Source organism: Plecotus auritus (genome assembly GCF_963455305.1).
Source record: "Plecotus auritus genome assembly, chromosome: 5".
Lineage (NCBI taxonomy): Eukaryota > Metazoa > Chordata > Mammalia > Chiroptera > Vespertilionidae > Plecotus > Plecotus auritus.
In genome coordinates this window covers 162,966,939-162,988,171 of record NC_137776.1, presented here as the reverse complement: position 1 = coordinate 162,988,171, position 21,233 = coordinate 162,966,939, and the positions used below count along the sequence as shown (strand labels likewise).

The 21,233-nt window shown below is 37.6% G+C and overlaps 3 protein-coding genes across 3 annotated transcripts in view; 2 read left to right on the top strand and 1 right to left on the bottom strand.

The window, feature by feature from the left end:
* Positions 1-1,746: 1,746 nt before the first annotated feature.
* Positions 1,747-2,703, top strand: LOC308248021 (olfactory receptor 13C9; the record flags this gene model as incomplete). Its single annotated transcript, XM_080667936.1, has 1 exon — positions 1,747-2,703. The coding sequence occupies one exon, from the start codon at positions 1,747-1,749 to the stop codon at positions 2,701-2,703; it is 957 nt and encodes a 318-aa protein (XP_080524062.1).
* A 7,783-nt stretch (positions 2,704-10,486) lies between these two features.
* Positions 10,487-21,233, top strand: part of LOC308248355 (uncharacterized protein) — a gene marked incomplete at both ends in the record, with an annotated part of 37,084 nt that continues 26,337 nt past the window's right edge. The window contains 2 exon segments of the mRNA XM_080668317.1: positions 10,487-10,513; positions 10,517-11,451. Of these exon segments, the coding sequence (XP_080524443.1) occupies positions 10,487-10,513; positions 10,517-11,451 (962 nt within the window).
* On the bottom strand, positions 17,162-18,100 carry LOC308248022 (olfactory receptor 13D1-like; the record flags this gene model as incomplete). Its single annotated transcript, XM_080667937.1, has 1 exon — positions 17,162-18,100. One exon carries the CDS (start codon positions 18,098-18,100, stop codon positions 17,162-17,164), a length of 939 nt encoding a protein of 312 aa, XP_080524063.1.

The window sequence follows — 21,233 nt, the reverse complement described above, 5'->3', positions numbered from 1 at the left end:
GAAGGTAATCTGGGACTCAGAGTAAAAGAAGCACGTATTTTTAGGGTATGAAAGAATCTCAAAGTATAAAAGGTAGAATTGATTGAAATAAGGACAAAATAGAATAAAAGTTGAAGTGCCCTAATAATGACAAAATGTAATATAGGTAATTAGAAGCTAGTTGAAATACTCCCAAAGGATTCAATTCAGACCTAAAATTTCTGCCAGGTTTGCTGAATAAGGAGAAATGGTCTACGTGTTAAGTGCCTATTTGCTATGTGAATGGATTAGAACACCTTCAATGGATTTTGTGTCCATGAATGAGGATATTGCTATAAATTAGTGTGTTTAAGTTGGGGGCAGCGGGGAGAAGGTGGGCAAGTTCTATTTCTGAGGAAAAATTAAAAGGAATGGCCTGAGACTTTATGAGTCAAGCTTTTTGAATGCAAAACCTACCTTTTCTGACCCTTGAATGATGGCAGTAGTTATTTCCCTGCGGATTCACCCAGGATAAGAGGTGTCAGTGAACTTTTGGAAGATGTCCTTTTGATCATAGTGTTTCTTTCAATTGTACTTAAGAAGCAACTAGATAAAATGGCAACTAAATGTGTTTGCATTAGGAGAATGAGAAGACAAATCACAGACTTGTAGACAAAATATGTGTCATATGTCTGGTTAATGATTCGTAGTCAGAATATGTAAAGAACTCTCAAAACTCAACAATAAGAAAACAAACAACCCAATTAAAAATGATCAAAATACATGAAGGACATATAGATAAATACATATAGAGAAAATAAAGATGGGAAAAATTCCACAAAAAATTAGTCATTAGGGAAATGCAAACTAAAATTATGATGAAATATCACTGCATACATATTAGGATGTGTAAGAAATAAAAATACTGACAATACCAAGTGTTGATGAGGATAGAGTTTCATGTCCTGATTGTAGTGATAATTACATGAATCTATACATGTTTTAAAATTCATAGAACAGAATACTGAAATAGACAAAAATCAATTTTATTGTCCAATTATTTAGAAAATACAAATTTAAAAATTATATTTCACCAAAAAAGTATATTTACGTTGTAACAAAAATACTTCGTATTATTGGGCTTTACATAAATTGCACCTGTTTTTTGGGCAATCAGGCAGTAAATAAACATTGCTTGGGTTTATTGCTAACCATTCTCCCATTAGATTGATATACTTATCTTAGTGTTTTATTATGCAGTGGGTTACTGTTGAGTTTCCCTGACCCAGGACCTAGATTGCCTTTCCAAGTTAACCCAATCTCTGATATAATGCATTCCATATTGCTTTTATAGCTTATTAAAATACCAGATAAATTATGGAAGACAAGCAAGCTTGAGCTTGAGTCTGGTCTTTGCTATATGTTAATTTTAAATATATGACTGCAGGCCAAAATAAACTCTCTTGGTTTAGCTTAAATATATTTCTTATCTTTAAAATGATAATTATTGTGGCGTTTAAATGAGGAAATGTATGAAGTTGCTGGAACAGAAAGAGTAATTGATACAATAGCTTCTGCCTCATACTTCTCTTTCTAAATTGTTTATTTCTTCATTCCCTTTCCTTTTTTCTCTTCTTCCCCTTCCCTGATTTCTTTCTTCCTTCTTATTGGGTTCATGGAAGACTTTTATATTTATGCATTGGTGAACTTGGAGTTACCATAGTAAATAAATTACTATTTTTTAAAAACTTATTTGAATTTTTACAGGTAAAAGAGAAAAAAAGTGAAATGGAATGGGAAAACCAAACCATTCTGATAGAATTCTTTTTAAAGGGGCTTTCTGGTTACCCAAGGCTTGAGCGACTCTTTTTTGTGCTAATCTTAATAATGTATGTGGTCATCCTTCTGGGCAATGGCACCCTTATTTTAATTAGCATCTTGGACTCCCACCTTCACACCCCTATGTACTTCTTCCTGGGGAACCTCTCCTTCTTGGACATTTGCTACACTACCACCTCCATTCCTTCCACACTGGTGAACTTCCTCTCAGAAAGAAAGACCATCTCCTTTTCTGGCTGTGCGGTGCAAATGTTCCTTGGCTTGGCCATGGGGACAACAGAGTGTGTGCTCTTGGGCATGATGTCTTTTGACCGCTATGTGGCTATCTGCAACCCTCTGAGATATCCTGTTGTCATGGGTAAGATATCCTATGTGCTCATGGCAGCTGGGTCTTGGTTTGCAGGGGTTATCAACTCTGCAGTACAAACTACACTTGTGGTACAATTGACGTTTTGTAGGAATAATGTCATCAATCATTTCTCCTGTGAAATTCTGGCTGTCATGAAGATGGCCTGTGCTGACATCTCAGACAATGAGTTCATCATGCTTGTGGCCACGACATTGTTCACATTGATGCCCCTGCTCTTGATTGTCATCTCTTACTCATTAATCATCTCCAGCATCCTCAAGATCCACACTTCTGACGGGAGAAGCAAAGCCTTCTCTACTTGCTCAGCCCACCTGACTGTGGTGATAATATTCTATGGAACCATTCTCTTCATGTACATGAAGCCCAAGTCTAAAGAGACACTCAATTCAGATGACTTGGATGCTACTGACAAACTTATATCCATGTTTTATGGAGTGATGACTCCCATGATGAATCCTTTAATCTATAGTCTCAGAAACAAGGATGTGAAGGAAGCAGTAAAACATCTACTTAGAAGAAAAGTTTTTAACAAGTAAATGGGGAATGGATAGGTATTTTTTATAATCACAACGAGGAAATCAAAGAGTCAAAAGATAGGTTCTTGCTGCTGTGTCAAATTTATCTCTCAGTGCTTTCAAGCTTTAAAATATTCTTTCTTGGTGTGGTGTATAATGAAAGCAAGTAAACCTCAGTATTTTGGCAGTGGAGTCAGTGATTGTAGTTTGTTGTTGTTGTTAATAATGAGCTTGATTGTGAGGGCAAGAAGAGGGATAGTGTAATAGGAAGAGAAATTTCTAGGCAAAAAATGTTATACTAAGTGTTAAGACCTTAAAAATATTTTTGATACAATTATTTCCAAAGTCAATTTCACATTTCCTTATTTTCTTTACAACAAAGAATGAAACCTGGTTTCAGATTTTTAAAACTCAGCTAAAATTAGAAATTTTCATACTGTAGTTACTGAAAAAATTTATTTGGAGTCTATTCAAATATGTAATGATGATTGTCTTCTGTCTAGGTAGCTGTAACCTATTAAATGTTTTAGTTCTAAAATACTGCTATTTTTATAACTTTTTGTTCATCTTTAACTATGAAGCATTAAATTATTATTCTTTTCTGCTTTCAGTATATCTGTGGTAGTCTTCTTTCCAAAGACCTTCTGATCATGGTATCTAACTGCTTTGGATTTGGAACCAAATAGCTGATTTTTAAAGCTGTTTGAAAATTAAATGTAAATAATGTCTGAGTCAAATATTCACTGATAATATAGAGCTAAAATTTTTCCTCTGTCTCAGTGGCTCTTTATCCATGAAGTATGTTGCTGATCCAAGAGGAATTTGTTATTAATCTACCTTGTTATTAGATTTAAGATGGTTTTTACGCTTGATTTTTTAATTGTTAACATGATTATAGATGTCCCCCATTTACCCCCTTTGCCCACCTGTACCCAGTCCCCGCCCTCAAGCCTTTACCATACTTTGTCTGTGTCCATGGCTATGCATATATGTTCTTTGGCTAATCCCTTCACCTTCTTTTATACAGTCCTGTCCCCCACCTCCCTACCTTCTAATATTTGTCAATCTGTTTCATGTAACCAAGCATAATGGAATATGGTTCAGCCATAAAAAAAAGAAGGAAATCTTACCTTTTGCAAAAGCATGGCTGGGCCTGGAAAGTATTACACTAAGTGAAATAAGCTAGTCAGAGAAAGACAAGTGCCATATTATTTCACTTATATGTGGGATTTAATGAACAATATAAACTAAAAAAGTGGAGACAGACTCATGAATACAGTGGGGAGGGAGCTGGGGGTTGGGTGAGAAGGGTGAAAGGTTTAAGCAAAGAAAAAAAAAAGACTCATCGGCACACAATAATATGGTGCTTATCTGAGGGAAGGGGCATTGGGGGGAAATAGAAGAGAGTAAAGGGGGAATAAATGGTGATTGAAGGGGACTTGACTTAGGGCGGTAAACACACAATACAATATATAGATGATGTAGAATTGTATACCTGAAACCTATATAATTTTATTAGCTAATGTAACACTAATAAAGGCAATAAAAAATAGATCATCAGAACAGAACAAGAGGCCCAAAACAGAACCATAGAAAAATGGTCAATTAATTTATGTGAAAAGTAACACTGTAGTGCAGTGGTGAAGGGCTCTTTTTAGTACATCATGTTGAGGCAAATAGTATTCATATAGTAAAAAATAAATCTTGACTTTTTTCTCATACCACAAAAAAATTAATTCCAGATGGATTATATATATCTTTATCAAATGTAAAAATGTAAGGCTTCTAGAAAGTAAGGTAGGGGACTTGAACTAATTAGGACATTCTATGGATAAAAACTAGGATAGAAAAATGAATAAAATTGTGATTCTTTTAAGAAGGTTAAAGGCCCAAGTGAGTCAATGTTGGATAAGTAATGTAAGTATCTATTGTTATGTCAATGTTACATTTATACAATGATGCAACATAATAATCATAAAATTTTAGTGGCATACCAAAATAAACATTTATTAAATTATATGAGATAATAGTTTATCTGAGTTAGAGCCAGGTGATTTTTGCCAGATTATCTTTGTATCTCAAATCAACTGTGTGTTGGCTTATTTTGGGACTCACTAATTTGTTGAGGATTGATTGAAAGCTGGTTCACCTAGGGTGACCCAGTTCCTCCAGTTGGCTAACTTGGACATATTCTCATGACATAGCAAAGATGGAAGGGAGAGGGCTAACTTAATTGTGCAAGTGCTTTACAAGTTTCTACTTACATTATATGACCAAACCAGGTCAAGAGCCTAGGTGGACCTAAGAAGAAGCAAATAACCAGGGTCATTAATGCAATTAATGTACCACAACTGTACAAGATCACTTAGGTAATTGTAGTTGAGCTAAGGTTCGATCCATAACTTTAAAAACATTTATTGATTTTAGAGAGGGAGGATGAGAGAGAGAGAGAGAGGAGAGAGAGAGAGAGAGAGAGAGAGAGACAGAGATAGAAAGACATTGATATGAGAGATATACTTTGATTGGTTGCCTGCTGTATGCACACGAACTGGGGATCAAAACTGAAACATAGGTATGTTCCCTGACAGGGAATCAAACTCAAGACCTTCCATGCATGGGATGATGCTCCAACAAACTGAGCCACACAGGCCAGGGCTCAATCCATAACCCTTTTACTTTAAGTCCAATACTCATTCTAATGAATTGCACCATCAGGTATTATTATATAATGAGAGGCCTGGTGCACGAAATTCATGCACAGAGGAGGGGGTTCCCTCAGCCCATCCTGCACCCTCTCCAATTGGTGACCCCTTCGGGGATGTCCAACTGATGTCCCTGTGGGATTGGGCCTAAACCGGCAGTTGGACATCCCTCTTGCAATCTGGGACCACTGGCTCCTAACTGCTTACCTGCTTGCCTGCCTGATTGCCCCTAACTGCATCTTCCTGCCAGCCTGATCACCCCTAACTGCCCTCCCCTGCCAGCCTGATCTCACCCCCAATGGCCCTCCCCTCCCAGCCTGGTTGCCCCCAACTGCCCTCCTCTGCTGGCCAATTTGGTTCTAATTGTTCAGTTTCTATGCTAGTCGGCGTCAAAAGCTCTGCCTCCTAGGCAGCCATTGGCTCCCCACAGCACCAAGATTTGGTTCTAATTGGTCAGTTTCAAAGCTAGCGTCAAAAGCTCCGTCTGCTAGGCAGCCATTGGCTCCTCACAGCACCCAGATTTGGTTCTGATTGATCAGTTTCTATGCCATTCAGAAGCTCCGCCTCCTAGGCAGCCATTGGTTCTTCACAGCACCCACATTTAGTTCTGATTGGTTGGTTTCTATACCAGTCAGCATCTCTGGGCCTATCAGTGGGGCCTGATCAGAAAGGCAGGGCTGATCAGCAGCCCCAGTGGGGGCCTGGAGAGAAATGGAGGCATGGCTGCTGGCCAGACTGGGAGAGAAAGAGAGAAGCAAGTGCTGATCAAAAGCTGCCACAGAGGCAATGGATCAGTCCCTGCTTCTCTCTTCAGGCCTTTCTCTCACCCTGATTCGCAGCCCCCTCTGCAGTCAGTGCCGGGGTACCGTGCCTGCAGTGGAAGCAGTCAGCACTGGGTTGCCACGGAAACCCAGCGCTGACTGCAGGACTGACTTCCGGTTAGTCGAGCTTTGGTCATTACTGGTTTTATGACCCAGGGTTTTTATATATTAGGATCTTTGTAAAGAATCACAAACATTGCACTAGGAACTTAGTTTATTCAAGGAGCATTTGATAGTAATAACTTATCTGATTGATCAATGCTCTCTCTCCACTTTGCAGCCATTTAAAAGCTCAGTAGAAAGTCGTATCTTCTATTACTTGGGTAACTCAGATATTTGGAGAGATTTCTGAAAATAAACTTTACAAGCTCACAGGCCACATGGGAAGGCATTTTTACAGTTCTGTTAATTTCAATGTTTGCTGTATAATTCAAGGGCAACCTACAGAATGAGTGGAATAGGCAAATAGTCTCTTCTAGTTCTGCTTACTCAAATGCTGCTCAAGAACCAGGTCTTTTACTGGGCCAAATGAGTTAAAATAATTTTTTTAAGTTGCCCAATTTATTTTGGTTCTGAACTTGGAGAATCACACCCTTGAGAACTGGAAAGTTTCTTAACTTTGTTTCTGAATCACAATATTAAATTGTTAAGGGAGTTGGAAGGTCCCTAAGAGCAACAAGAGATATTAGTAATATTAGTTCCATGGGTAACTGGAAGTTTTTTGGAGCCGATCATAGGTGGTGATTTTGGCAGAACAAATCTTCATGTCATGACTTCTCTTAGGAAGTTATTTTTAAATTTTTAATTAATATGAACTATATATGTTGAGACTTTGTGAATCAGGCAAGATTTGGGTTGAAGTTTTGCAAACTATGAATATCCATATTGCTTCTCACTGCAATATTTTGAATAAAAATACCTATGCACGGCTGACTTGAATATAGTTTTTGTAAAGTATTAGTGTAATTTAAAACATTCAGAATCTTTTGCTCTTTGGAGCCCTGCATTAGATTCATAAGAGACTGTGCTGAAGATAACTAAGTCTAAATGGTGAAGCATACATTGACCAAAGGAAGATGTTCATCACAAGTGCTGAGGTAAATGGGCACTGACATTATCCATCTATTTTTTGTATTCTTGTATTTACAGAATTTGCTAATGAGTCTCAGGTAGGCCAGGAAACCAGAATAGAGATACTTACTTTAAAAAGAAGTACTAATTAGTAGGAAAATATTGAATTGAAGAAATGAATCATGAATATACAGTGTAGGGACAAAAGTAGGTTTACAGTTGTGAGTGCACAAAACAAAGTTTATTCTTATATTATTTTTATTAATTATTGTATTATTTTCCATATGAACAACTGTAAGCCTACTTTTGCCCCACCCTGTAGCATAGAATTTTTAGCATTTTTATGCCCTAGTTTTTCTCATTTATCTTAAACATTTCATTAAACTCCTCCAAGCATCTGTCAACTTTAAAATGTGATGCCAATAAATTCAAAAAAAGGAAAACAAACAAACAAACAAAAAATTGAGAGGGTTGGATTATAAATTCGCCAAGTCTACTTTGGCTTTGACATTTTAAAGAGGGGAGTTGGCAGGAAAACATTTAATTATTTTAGCACTCATGTTTATTAGAAATCATGTTTAGAGAAAGAGAAAATATCTAGACTCTGGCAAACATGTGAGGGTAAGGGAAGGAGTGGGGACTCAATATGCATGAGAGAAGACTTCATTGTTTTGTTTCTGAAAGGGAGGGCAGGAGAGTGGTGGAGAGAGTGAAAGGAGAGGGAAGACGGGACCCAGAGCTGGAGCAAGAAGACTGAATGCTGGCTGGGGAAAGACCAATAGAGAAACCTTCAGTGGAAGTAGGGGTGTGTGCTGCCCAAAACGACTTTAGAGACCAAAAATGTCTAACATTCACCTTCCCGGTGAATCAGTAAAGTGTTCATATTCACCTATGGATTGTTGGTTGAAATTTTCATGAGTTATGAAGAGGTGCAGAGTTATTTTATCTGAGTCAGTGTGGGCCAGCACTGGAGCAGCATAGAGGCAATTATGGTTCTGGAGGGCAGGGAGGCCATGAAATCATAGACCCTTGTGATTGTTGGAAATTTTAGAGAAGCCATGGAATTGGAGGGGTGGTGGAGGGAGAATATAAAAGAAATTCATCTAGATCTCTGATATGTGCACAAGGGAGGAATGATCATCCTTCTTGTACAGATTAGAAAACCAAGTTTAACCCACCCTTTGTTGCTCAGTGGTTGAGCATCGGTCTGTGAACTAGGAGGTCACGGTTTGATTCCCTGTTAGGGCACAGGCCTGGGTTGCAGGCTTGATCCCCAGTGTGGGGGCATGCAGGAGACAGCCAGTCAATGATTCTCTCTCATCATTAATGTTTCTATCTCTCTCTCCCTTCTCCATTCTCTCTGAAATCAATAAAATAAAAAAATAAATTTAAAAAAGCATCATGACAAGATCCACTGGGGAAATGATCCAGTGGGTCTGTCTTTAAAAAAAAAAAAGAAAGAAAAGAAAGAAAAGAAAACCAAGTTTCAAAGAAATCAAGTGATTTGCCTAATTTTGCACACCTGTAAGTAGCGTGGTTGGACTGAGAGCCCAGAGCTCACACTCTGAAGATGTGCTCCATTGCAGAAAATGATAGTTTGGAAAACATTTCTACTTCTGCGAGTACAAGTGGTCATTGTTTTTACCTCCGCCCTCCCCCCACAAACAGTGTACATCAAATATTTAAAGATAAGAGCTCATCTTTATTTCTTAAGGAAACTAGCTTTTTTGAATGTTGCACATAATTTATTGCAAAAGTAAATTACAAGTTGAGAAGTCTTCAGGCTTTTATGTTGACATAGAACTATAGTGAAAATGTTCTGTGGGGGTGCTGAGTGTCCATCCACAGTCAGGATGGTGAGGATGCTGAGTGTCCACTTATTTTAACATGTATTAAAAACTTACCAAGTTCAAGGTAGCATTGTATTATTAAAAACCTTAACTGTGAGTTATTTGGTAGTTTTGTGGGGAACAAGCTCTTGAGAAACTCACAGTCCAGTGGTTGTGCACATATGATTGTGGTTCAGTGTGACACATAAGTATGTACAAAGAATAAAGTGGCATATAGTTTTAATGTCTGGATAAAATATCCGAGAAAGACAAGATTGGAGCTGGGAAAGAAGGACACTCTAGACCAGTGGCTGGCAAACTGCAGCTCGCGAGCTGCGGTTTGCCGCTCTGTTGACTAATGAGTTTGCCGACCACTGCTCTAGACTCTCGATTCCAATAATTAAGGCTGTTGTTGTTCCTTGTGATTAAGCCCCTATCCCAGTGGTCGGCAAGCTCATTAGTCAACAGAGCGGCAAACCGCGGCTCGCGAGCCGCATGTGGCTCGCAAGCTGCAGTTTGCCGACCACTGCTCTAGGTGAACAAACTGCAAATTAAAGCCATAAAATTATAAAATGGCATGGTAAGCTGGTTGTTGTCTCAGAGCAGAGTAAGGAGATGGAGTATTGGGAGATGAGGTTGGAGAAGTAGGCAATGATGAGCATGTGAGGCTTGTGTGTTTGTGTTTATTTTCATTTGAACTCTTTATCTTATAGGAAAGTAGTTTTTAAGCATGTTGCCATATGTGATGAATTGTGAAATATATTGTAAGTAATTTGATTTGCATTATAAAATACTTACTTGTTGGGTAAAATTATTTTCTTTCTAAGAAAGTACAGGTTCATGATTATTCCATACACAAAAATGCCTTCTTGAAGAGAGAAATCAGTATTATAGTGAGTGGACGCTTGTCTATCTTCTATTTATATTCTGTAGTGTGTAGCATATCCATCCAATATATTACACAATTTGCAGCTTTATGAAATGCAACCAAATATTTTCTTGTTGCAGCTTTTATAAAATATTTTTATTTGCCCAGAAATCTCCCCTGATCCTTATCTTGAGTAGGTTCAATACACCTTATTAAACTAATTCTCAAACTGTCTCACTGAGCACTCCCAACATAGAATTATGATTCTTACTTCATGTTTGCCTGGTACCCTGGAGCATATTTATGTCATTTCATTATTTACTTGAGTGTGTTTTATATTTTATTGGGAGTTGCCTGGGAGGAGCTTTAGATCTTCAGTGACTTATAAGGTGTGCAGTACATGTTGAATGAATGAATAAATAAATAGGTATTGCCAGGATCATGATTCTCTTGAAGTACTCCTAACAAAAACCCCTTAAAAGTTGGTAGAGTTTAAAATTTTAAGTATATACAATGTATACTTTTATTCACTATGACAGATGAACAAGAAGGAATAAAATGGTCAAGACAAACTTAACAGTCATTTCAAATTTTATTTTTCTGGGATTTACTCACTACCCCAAAGTTGAAATCATCATAATTGTGCTGTGTTTGCTGATGTACCTGGTCACTTTGTTGGGTAATATTGTTCTGATCTCCGTCACCATCCTGGATTCCCGCCTCCACACCCCCATGTACTTCTTCCTCGGCAATCTCTCCTTTCTGGACATCTGGTACACTTCTTCTGCTCTTGCTCCAATGCTGGCAAACTTTGTTTCAGGGAAGAACACCATCTCCTTCTCAGGATGTGCCACTCAGATGTACATCTCTCTTGCCATGGGCTCCACTGAGTGTGTGCTCCTGTCCATGATGGCCTATGACCGCTATGTGGCCATCTGCAACCCCTTGAGATACCCCATCGTCATGAACAAGAGGGTCTGTGTGCAGATTGCAGCTGGCTCCTGGGTGGCAGGCTGCCTCACCTCCCTAGTGGAAACTGTGTCTGTGCTGCATCAGTCTCTCTGTGGAAAGAACATCATCGATCATTTCACTTGTGAAATTCTGGCTGTCCTGAAACTGGTTTGTGTGGACACTTCCAAAGTGCAGTTAATCATGCTGGTGATCAGTGTACTTCTTCTTCCTATGCCGATGCTTCTCATTTGTATATCTTATGCATTTATTCTCTCCAGCATCCTAAGAATCACCTCAATGGATGGTCGAAGCAAAGCTTTTTCAACATGTGCAGCCCACCTAACTGTGGTGGTTTTGTTCTATGGGACAGCTCTCTCCATGTACCTGAAGCCCTCAGCTGTAGATTCACAAGAAATCAATAAATTTATGGCTTTGGTATATGCTGGATTAACTCCCATGTTGAATCCTATCATTTATAGTTTACGAAACAAAGAGGTAAAAGTGGCTGTGAGAAAATTGCTAATTAGGTACTCTCTTTGTGCTTTTATAATCCATAGTAACAAATAATATCGATAAACATTAAGGGATATTTAGTGGTCAGTACACACCAGAACATTGGGATAATGGGGAAAGGCTCTCATTTTAAATTAGATATGTGATTTCCCAAGTCTCCTTCTTGACCAACCACTGAGACTCTAAGATAATATAGATATATTTTAAGTAAACATATCTGAAATCTTATACAAATAAGTCTTACGATGAAAATTTTCAGTTTTTGTTCTGGGTTATAGAGTATAAATATAACTTTGAAATAAACATTAAAAGTTATTATACTGAGTATTCAAAATTATGTACATGTAACATACAAATATAATAACTCTTGTAGATTTTAAAAGCTAATTTATGATTAACCTCTATTTTAGGCTGAATTGTTTTCCTCTAAAACTCTCATGTTGAATCTCTAACCTCCAAGTGCCACAGAATGTATCTGCATTTGGAGATATGCTCTTTAAAGAGGTGATTAAGTTAAAATGAGGCTGTTAGTTTTGGCCCTCCTACAACCTGAGTTGTGTTGTTATAAGAAGAAATGTAGGCGCACATTGATACACCAGGGGTGCTCATACACAGAGGAAAGGGCATAGGAGAAGGTGGCTATCTGCAAGCCAAGGAGAGACCTCAGGAGAAATAAAACCTGCCAACACCCTACTTGGACTTCTGGCCTCCAGAACTATGAGCAAATAAATTTCTGTTGTTAAAGACACCAAATCTCTGGTATTTTGTTATGGCAGTTAGCAAACGAATACAACCTATTTTTTTCAGCATAGCTAAATTTAATGGAAATAATTTCACATTCTATAAATGTGTGGCTGTGTTTTACATGTGTAGGTATGTTTGTTCATGCAGACAGGTGTGTGTGATGTGAATGTCTGTGTACAAATGTAAAAGGTATGCACAAATGTATCTTGAAGTGGGATAGAGGAGTGCCAGTCTGGAAGAAAAATAGAGAGTTTAGTGGTATGTTGATCTTAGAGTGCTGACATTATTTTGTGAATTCCAAGAAGCTATAGGGTATTTCAGTGAAACTACTAGCACTCTTTTGTGTGTGCTTTTTCCTGACACCTGGTTCCTTAAATCCACAGGTATAAGTAAACCCATTAGTACTTAGAAAAGACATGGTATCTATGTTAGAGAATTTACAATACCCCAAACTCACTAAATTGGTGTAAACTATTGAAGTATATGAATATATCTTATTATATATACCACAGTATTCAAGGGCTTTAAAAAATGTACACTCAGCAGCTTTCATAGTATCGTAGATCCCCTCTGGACCAGATGACTAAATGCGAGGTTAATTTGCGAAACTTATTTGCTCTTTATCATGGAGTTGTCACCAGTGTCAGTAGGATTGTTGTGATGGTTTAGATCCAGGTTGAGGGCTGCCCATTGGTGTAGAAGAAAAGGATGGGAAATGTTCTGGGATTAACTTTACGACATGTGAAAAAATCATATCAAAGGTTTATCTAGTCCAGGGGTGGGCAAACTTTTTGACTCGAGGGCCACAATGGGTTCTTAAACTGGACCGGAGGGCCGGAACAAAAGCATGGATGGAGTGTTTGTGTGAACTAATATAAATTCAAAGTAAAGGAGCGGAGGGGAGAGCAAGAGAACCGGATAGAACAGCCGGATCCGGCCCGCAGGCCGTAGTTTGCCCAAGGCTGATGTAGTCTCTCTAAAGGATGACAACTTCAAGACAGGTAGATAGATTGGGGTCAGTGGACTGACCAATCATTATCCAATGATAATCCTTAATAGAAGGGTGAGAGAGTGGAGCTGACAGAAAGGAGAGTGGCAGTAAATGTAAGCAACAGCAAACACAGTGATATGACTTAAAGCTTATTAATTCCATCTAGTCATATTCAGTTATTCTACCTCAGAGATTTCACCTTACTGCCTGCATAAGGGCAGGGTGGATATGATCTATGGAACTCACAAACCTCTGTTTCTATTAGGAGCCTTCCTAAATAAGGCTTGCATCCCTTTTAACGTTCTCTGTTATTTGGCCTTGGGTTTACTATCTCCAAGTGGGTACTTTCCTGAAACTGACTTCACCAAATATCTATAAGCATATGAGGATGCCTTCACTTGTGAAGACCTCTTAAGGCTTCTGACAGGATCACAGGCATTAGTCATGTGGTTTACTCTGCCTGATTTGAATTAACTTCAGTAGCACACACACTACATCGCCATGGATCTCTCATTCTTTTATTGCCTGTGACTATTTTTTCTTAAACTAAAAAAAAAACATTTTTTTCATTTACCAAAGGATTTAGAATACATAAAACAAGGCAACATTTGTTCTTTTTTCTCATCTTCTGGTATGGGATCTGGTGGTGGCTCCTCCACTGTTGCACGGTTGTTCTCCAAGCCAGTGTTACTATCACTGGTTCCTTCCTCGGTCATACTGTCCACCCCGCTCCCGTTCACTCTCCTTGTCCTCAGGAGTAGACGTGCCTTCTTCCCCAGTCTGCTGACTCTCTGTTGTTTCTTCAAGATGTGTCTCCTTTATATCCATTGGAATGTTCTCGTCTTCTTTCTTTTCTTCGGTCTTATTAGCTGCTTGTTCTTCCTCAGGAACAATACTGCTCTGACTGTGTTTAGCTTGCTCTGCTGCCCCCTTCTCCCTTTCCTTCTGCCTTTTTGCGAGCCTGTTCCTCTGCCTGTGCAATTTCAGCTGCAGTTTTTTTCTATATCCACTTCTATTTTTAAACCACACAACATTTTAAGTTCATTGCTAAATGAATCTGTGCTCTCTTGGAATTTCCTCTTCTTTTCCTGGTGTCGCTCCTCTCTTTGAAGAAGTTCAGCTTCTAGTTTTCGCTGGTGAACCATAAAGGACTGGGCCTGTTGTTTGAGGACCTGCATTCTAGCTGTTGTGACAACCAACCGAACATCTGGCACCACACTTTCACTAAGGATTTCACTGATGAGGCGGTGGTTTCTCTGGAAACGAGCGGTGGCTGTATGCTTCATTGAAAAGACATCATCATAATCATCTGATCTTTAGCAGGCTGAGTGCTCACGTAAGGTTCTCCTTTCTCCATGTGAGACGGCCTCTGTCACCTTTCTTCCTTTAAAGAGGCTTCTGCATGACTTTTTGTACTTGTGTAAGCAAGATATGCGGGGGAATTATGGTCGGCCTTCATAGATTCATTGTATTCTATCTTTTCTGCTTCATATTCATTTAAATATTCTTGTTTTTCTTCACCAGTGAGATCTCACCACATGCTACCAATAATCTTGCCAATCTCCCACAGCTTTAGGTCAGGGTTGGAAGCCTTTACTTGGTCCCAGACCTTTCTGCTATACCTCATGTAGGGCATCAGCAGCTTATCTGATGGCTTGGGGGTTTTGGAATTGTAATGCCAGAAGATGCCACGTGGCTGTTGGTGCCCGGGTTCCCTCCCAGCCTGTAGTTGTTGTAGGCGAGATGACTGTATGGATTGTATCCCACAGACCGTGGTGTGCTGGGCATTGGTGTTGCAGGAGCTGGGGTGGTTTTGACAAAGGGAAGCGAGGCCGAAGCTGCGGGCACCTTTTCTGCCCACGGTGTCTCAGGTTCATTCTTAAGGAACTGCGAACTCAATCTTCCAAAATGTCAAGAAGACCATCTTATGACTAGATTTTTTATATTTAATAATTTTTATTTTAATACATTAAATAGCAAGATGGGGTTAGCATTACTTTTTTTTATTGTTTGAAGTATTACAAATAGTAGTACATATGTCTCCTTTTTTTTTCCCCATTGACCTTGCCCCTAGCCTCCCCTAACCCCCAGTACATGCCTTTACCTGCCCCCGCCCAGTGTCTTGTATCCATTGGTTATGCTTATATGCATGCGTACAAATCCTTCGGTTGATCTCTTCAGCCATCCCCACCCACCCCCCCCCCGCCACCGCCTAACCTCCCCTGCCTTCCCGCTGCAGTTTGACAGTCTGTTCAATGCTTCTTTGCCTCTGTATCTATTTTTTTCCCCATTTCATTCCTTTAAAAAATCTTGCCTCTGCAGACTAGAAATAAACATATAATAACAAAAAAATGTTTGAATCCCAATTTCAATGTCCAACAGTTCTGAGTCCCCGTTTCAATGTCAAACAGTTCCTTATGTGTACATGTCAGCAATGATATCTGGATGGTGGGCACATGGTGGCAATGCAGGTCCGACCCTCTTTGGTTTGGTCCTAGGCAACCTGCTGCGATGCACAGCTGCTGACTGCTAGCGTGGCAAAGCATCATCAGCGTCTTCCATCTCTGGACTGTTTCTCCTCTTGTCTTCGTGGTTGGAGCAGACCTGTCAAATCCTCTCTGTTGCAGAAATCCACATGGTCTTGGAGTTGTTTTCTGAAAATATACAAACATATTCTCGACCAAAAGTTAATAAAGGAATCTTTTCTATATAATTGATTTGGGATCATTTTTATTTTTGCCCAAACGATGGTAGTTCATCTCATGGTAAAATTCCTGAACATGCAATGAACCTAAAGCAGTCATATTTTTTGTGCAAAAAATTAAAATTTAAAGTTATTAAGACTGCATTATAAAATTTACAAAAGCCTCCATTAATCAAAAAAAGGGGATAGTAGGGTAATATCATGTAAGGAAAAATATCCTATAAGTAAATTACATCTAGAAAATTTTTACTTTATAAAATTAATTTTCATTTGTAATGCTAGCATTACTTTTAAAATACAGTGGAAAAGTGATATTGGAGTCAAGGTTAATGGTATATTCCATATTAAAAAATGCCTTTTAATGTTAACACATAGACTTCCTCTGAACTGAAGAAGTAACAGGAGTATCATGACAAATAAAAAGGCTTGTGAACAAAGTAAAGAGCAATGTTCAAATGGGAATGGGTTTTAATTCAAAAAATCCTGTGTATCATCCTTTCCACTGAATCCTCATTAGTATAATAAGATATATGATAACCTGATTCTCAATTAAAATCACAAAGCATATTATTCTAATTATCTACATATTCCTGCTAACAAAGTAAAAAATTGTAGAAAAAAAATCTCTTTCTCATTTACATGTTAATGCCTGTCAATCTAGTAACTACTGCAGCAGGAGTAGTGATATGGTATAATGGAAAACCATGGACTTTACAACTGAAGAACTCAGGTTTGAATGCTGACTTTTTTACTTCCTAGAAGTGTGACCTTGGAAAACTGATTTTGACCTCTCTGTGCTTTGGTTACTTCATTTGGAAGATGGATACAGCAATGCCTGTATCATGAGGTTGTTTGTGACAATCAAGTGAGAAAATAAATTCAAAACCAGGAACTAATTACAAACAGAAAAATATGAACTCAAATAGTTCTTTCAAAAAGGGGAATGAAAAATATGTGTTTTACTTATTAAGTAGATATATGTACTGGATTTTCTTAGAAAAGCTCAAGTTCATTTTTTCCTTATTTTTAAAAGTTTAATCTTACTTCTTAGACCAGTTGTCCCTACATTTTTGTCATTTTCATAAAAAGATGAAGGTAGATTATTATTTTGCAATTTATTTCCAACATTTTCATAAAAAGATGAAGGGAGATTATTATTTTGAAATTTATTTCCAAATTCTGTGACTCTACATTTAACTTTTATTTCTTTTGTTGCTTTTGTGTAAAAACCTTTGCCTCCAATCTATTAGCTTGTTTTGTGCATGAATTCAAAGATGTGAGTTTCTCATCCTTTCCTCCAGAACCAGTGTCTACTCACCAATTTTCTCAGAGCTCCATGCACCTCTGTATTTCTCAGGCTGTAGATGATAGGATTGAGCATGGGTGTTACTACTCCATAGAACAGGGCAATTAATTTGTTAAAAGCAGAACCTTTGGACTTTGGCTTCATATACATGAAAAGGATTGTCCCATAAAACACAGTCACCACTGTTATGTGGGCTGAGCAGGTGGAAAAGGCCTTTTTTCTTCCTTCTGCTGAATTGATTCTTAGTACAGTAGAAAGGATGAAAATGTAGGAGATACAAATCAACAGTAACGGAGTAAACAAAAATATTACATTACCCAACATTATAGCAATCTCATTCAAGGAAATATCTGTGCAAGCCAGCTTAACAAAGGCCAATATTTCACAAGCAAAATGATTAATGACATTTTTTCCACAAAAGGGCAACTGTATTGCAAGAATAGTTTCTGTCAGTGAGTTGAAAAAGCCCAATCCCCAGGCGAGAGCAGCCATCTGAATACAAAGAGCCTTGCTCATGATGATGGGGTATCTCAGAGGGTTGCAAACGGCCACAAACCGATCGTATGCCATCACTGCTAGGAGCACACACTCTGTGGACCCCAAACTATAGGAGACAGACATCTGCACAACACATCTAGTGAAGGAGATGGTTTTTTTCTTTGATAGGAAGTGTATCAACATTGAGGGGATAAAGGAGGATGTATACCAAATGTCTAGGAAAGAGAGATTAGCAAGGAAGAAGTACATGGGCGTGTGGAGGCGGGAATCCAGGAGAGTTAGGATGACCAAGGTGCCGTTCCCCAGGAGGATCACCAGGTACATCACCAAGCAGGTCACAAAAAGGAGTTTTTCAACTCTTGGGTACTCAGAAAGTCCCTGCAGAATGAACTCGATCTCTGTCCAGTTGGTCAATTCCATTTCACTGTTTTATACCTGGAGTAATCTAGAGAAAACTACAAGTTAATCTAATGAGTCTGTACTGTATTAACATATGAAGGAAGAGATCATTGTAGGAGGGGCAACAAGTATCAGCACTAGCTGGAACAGGGGTAACAGCTATGAGTTTAGCTTTTCCAGTTCCTCTTCTAGCTTATAAGGCAGGGGATTGAAGACATGAAATAATTACATTGATAGCTTATTAAAAATACAGGTTTCTGGAGTCTATTCCTGAGAGTGTAATGCACAAGTTATGAGGTAGGGAAGAACTAGTTGAATTTTGAATAAACATCTGTAATCTCTGATTCAGGGGACCCACAGGCCCCATTTTGAATATTAGTATTTTGGAAAGAGCATGCTAACCTGTTAAAAATATCTATTTATTTGATTTTATACCATGTCAATCACTGACAATACAATTAGTTTAGGGTTTTATAATTTACAAATATGTTCATACATTATACTTATTTTATCATTACTCTAATTCTCTAAGAAAAATAAAATTCATAGAGGCAAAATATATATAAAAACATAGTAAATGAAATGTATATAAAGACATACATTTTATTCAAATTTACATTTTCTTACTTTACCTCGCTCCCCTCCCCCTTTTTAACTACTTGCTTATTGCTGTCCCCAAATTATGCAAGTTGTCTAAGGAGTGAGAATCAGGCATAGTTTTAAGGAGTACGCTCCAGATGGTTCTAATGTGCAACTGAGGAAGAGAGCTACCTGTCTAGTGGAGTGCTGCCAACTGTCAGAGTGCAGGTGAATCACATAGAGAATCCTGGTAAAAGATTCTGAACCAGTGGGCCTGACATGGCTTCTAAGATCTGCATTTATTAACACGTTCCCAGATGCTGCTAATGCTGATTCTCTGCAGAACTCACTTGAATGGTAAGGCCTTTTAGACCATCTCTCTCCACAACCTTTGCAGTGTGCCATTGGTGCTTTAATTGTTTGTAGAGCTGAATAGTAGACAGTGCAAAACTGAACACTTTGGGAGAGTTGGATGTGAGACTTCTGTGTAAGCATGTAGCAATAAATTTTGTGTTCTTTAGATCTTAGATATACAGTCAATCAAATTGCATACATTTTTTTTTATTTCTGCCCATATAAAAGTCATTACTCTTCCATGTGTTGAATTTGTAATTAGGATCAATATTTTTTCAAAACAGGAATTCGAGGTTAGCTCAAGCACCTGAGTTGTGTACCATAAAGCATGGAACAAATGTCTTTAATTTGAAAAAATGAAAAAGTAGATATTAGTAGAAGACCTTCTTTATAGCAAATAAATTAAAGAACATAATTTTGAAGACATCTCTTCATCCTCAAGGTATTTTGCATCGCTTTAAAAATATCTCTAGAGGGGGAAAAAATTGATCCAATGGATTAGTTCCCACGTAGTGTTTTCAGACAATGGCTGTGTTTCTGGTATAGTAAATTTCCAACATGTTATGCTACTTTCCATAAAAACTCCAGCTAATAATGGTGAGACATATTAATCAGCATAATAGAATGTCTATGTACATGGTGGCTATGGAAATGAGACCTCTCATCCAAATCAAGCTGCACCCTACTTTGTAAGCACACCTTACAAAGAGGGTAGGAAGGGTTGGGTAGGCCAGCATATAGTTCAGTTTGCTTTAATTTTTTGTTCAGCTTCCAATAACCAGATCACAATCATATAACTATGTACTGCAAAAAATTATAAAAATGTAATATTTCTAGTCAATGAGAAAAAAAAGAAAACCCAACAATTGTTAAGCATAGCAAACTATCACACCATAAACTCTAATGTAATATACTAATATTTTGTAATAGAGTGGCAACTTTGATTGAGTAAAAAATACATTGAAAAGCTATCTGTAAAGCTAGTAGAAATTGTTTTGCAAATTAAAATCCTATTTTCTTCAACATTATAATGAGAGGATAGGACTGCATAATCCTAACATCATTTCTAAATTTACATTACTCTGTTACTTTAATTATTCCACTATTGTCTTCATCATCAACATTGTCTTCATCACCAGTTTTTATCAAGTACTTAGTGTGCAACATAAAGCAAAAAGATTGGAATTTGATTGCCTGTATGTGCAGATATCAACCTATTCTGAATCTAGGAATAAAATTCTTGTAGAGGCTTTGAAGGAACATCAGTTGTTTTGGGTCTGTCCTGAAGATTTTTCAGACAATATGTGAATCAGATCAAATGCCCTCTCTTCTTTTTTTTTAGAAACATGTTCTAAAAATTGATTTCTATTTAGAAATTGCAGAAAAGAATTATGGTGTGCATTTGCTATTCTAACAGCCCTGAGATAGTTGCTGGAAAAAATCACTTGCAAATCTTTATAAGAGAGACCACCGATCTGATTTAATGCTTTCAAGTGGGGGGAAAGGGGTAATGGACAGTATAAAGGAAGTTATTTTCATTACTCTTCTAATGCTAATGTAACTTTTAAGAAGCAATCGACAAACACTCTGTTGAGTATCATTGTCTGAAATATTTTCTCCACTTACGTATACTTCCTTAAAATGGATTTCTGGGAACAAGGGAGTGAAGATTTTTAAGATTTTTGAGTTTCTAATAAGTTACTTTCCATGAGATTTGTATATTAGATATTTTTTTCTAGTTCTTTGCCATTATTAGATATTATTTTTGTTAAACAGTTTTTATTCTTGGTTAATGCTAAAGTAATTGTTAGATAATCTTAATACATTTATTTGATGGATCATTATACACCTATTAATATAACATTTGTGAGGAATTTGTATAAATACAAAAATGATGCTTAAATTATGTTAAAATGATTAAGAAACAAAATAACAATTACAGCATTGTCTATAAAACCCAAACCTCAACCAAGATAACCTAGATAGAATAGAAAGACTAGAAAGAAATATCCAAAACATTAGTGGTTATCTTAGAGATATTTTTTCTGCTTTTCTGAATTATCCAAATTCTAAAATAGATGTGCATAAAATAAAAAAATAATAAAAAAGAGAAAAACACTGAAGCAGGTATCCAATTATGTTAGGAAGATGAACTCAGACAAAATGTTGGAACAGTATAAGAAATGTTGATTGCCTTAGATGTCTAGAGACTATACAGTGA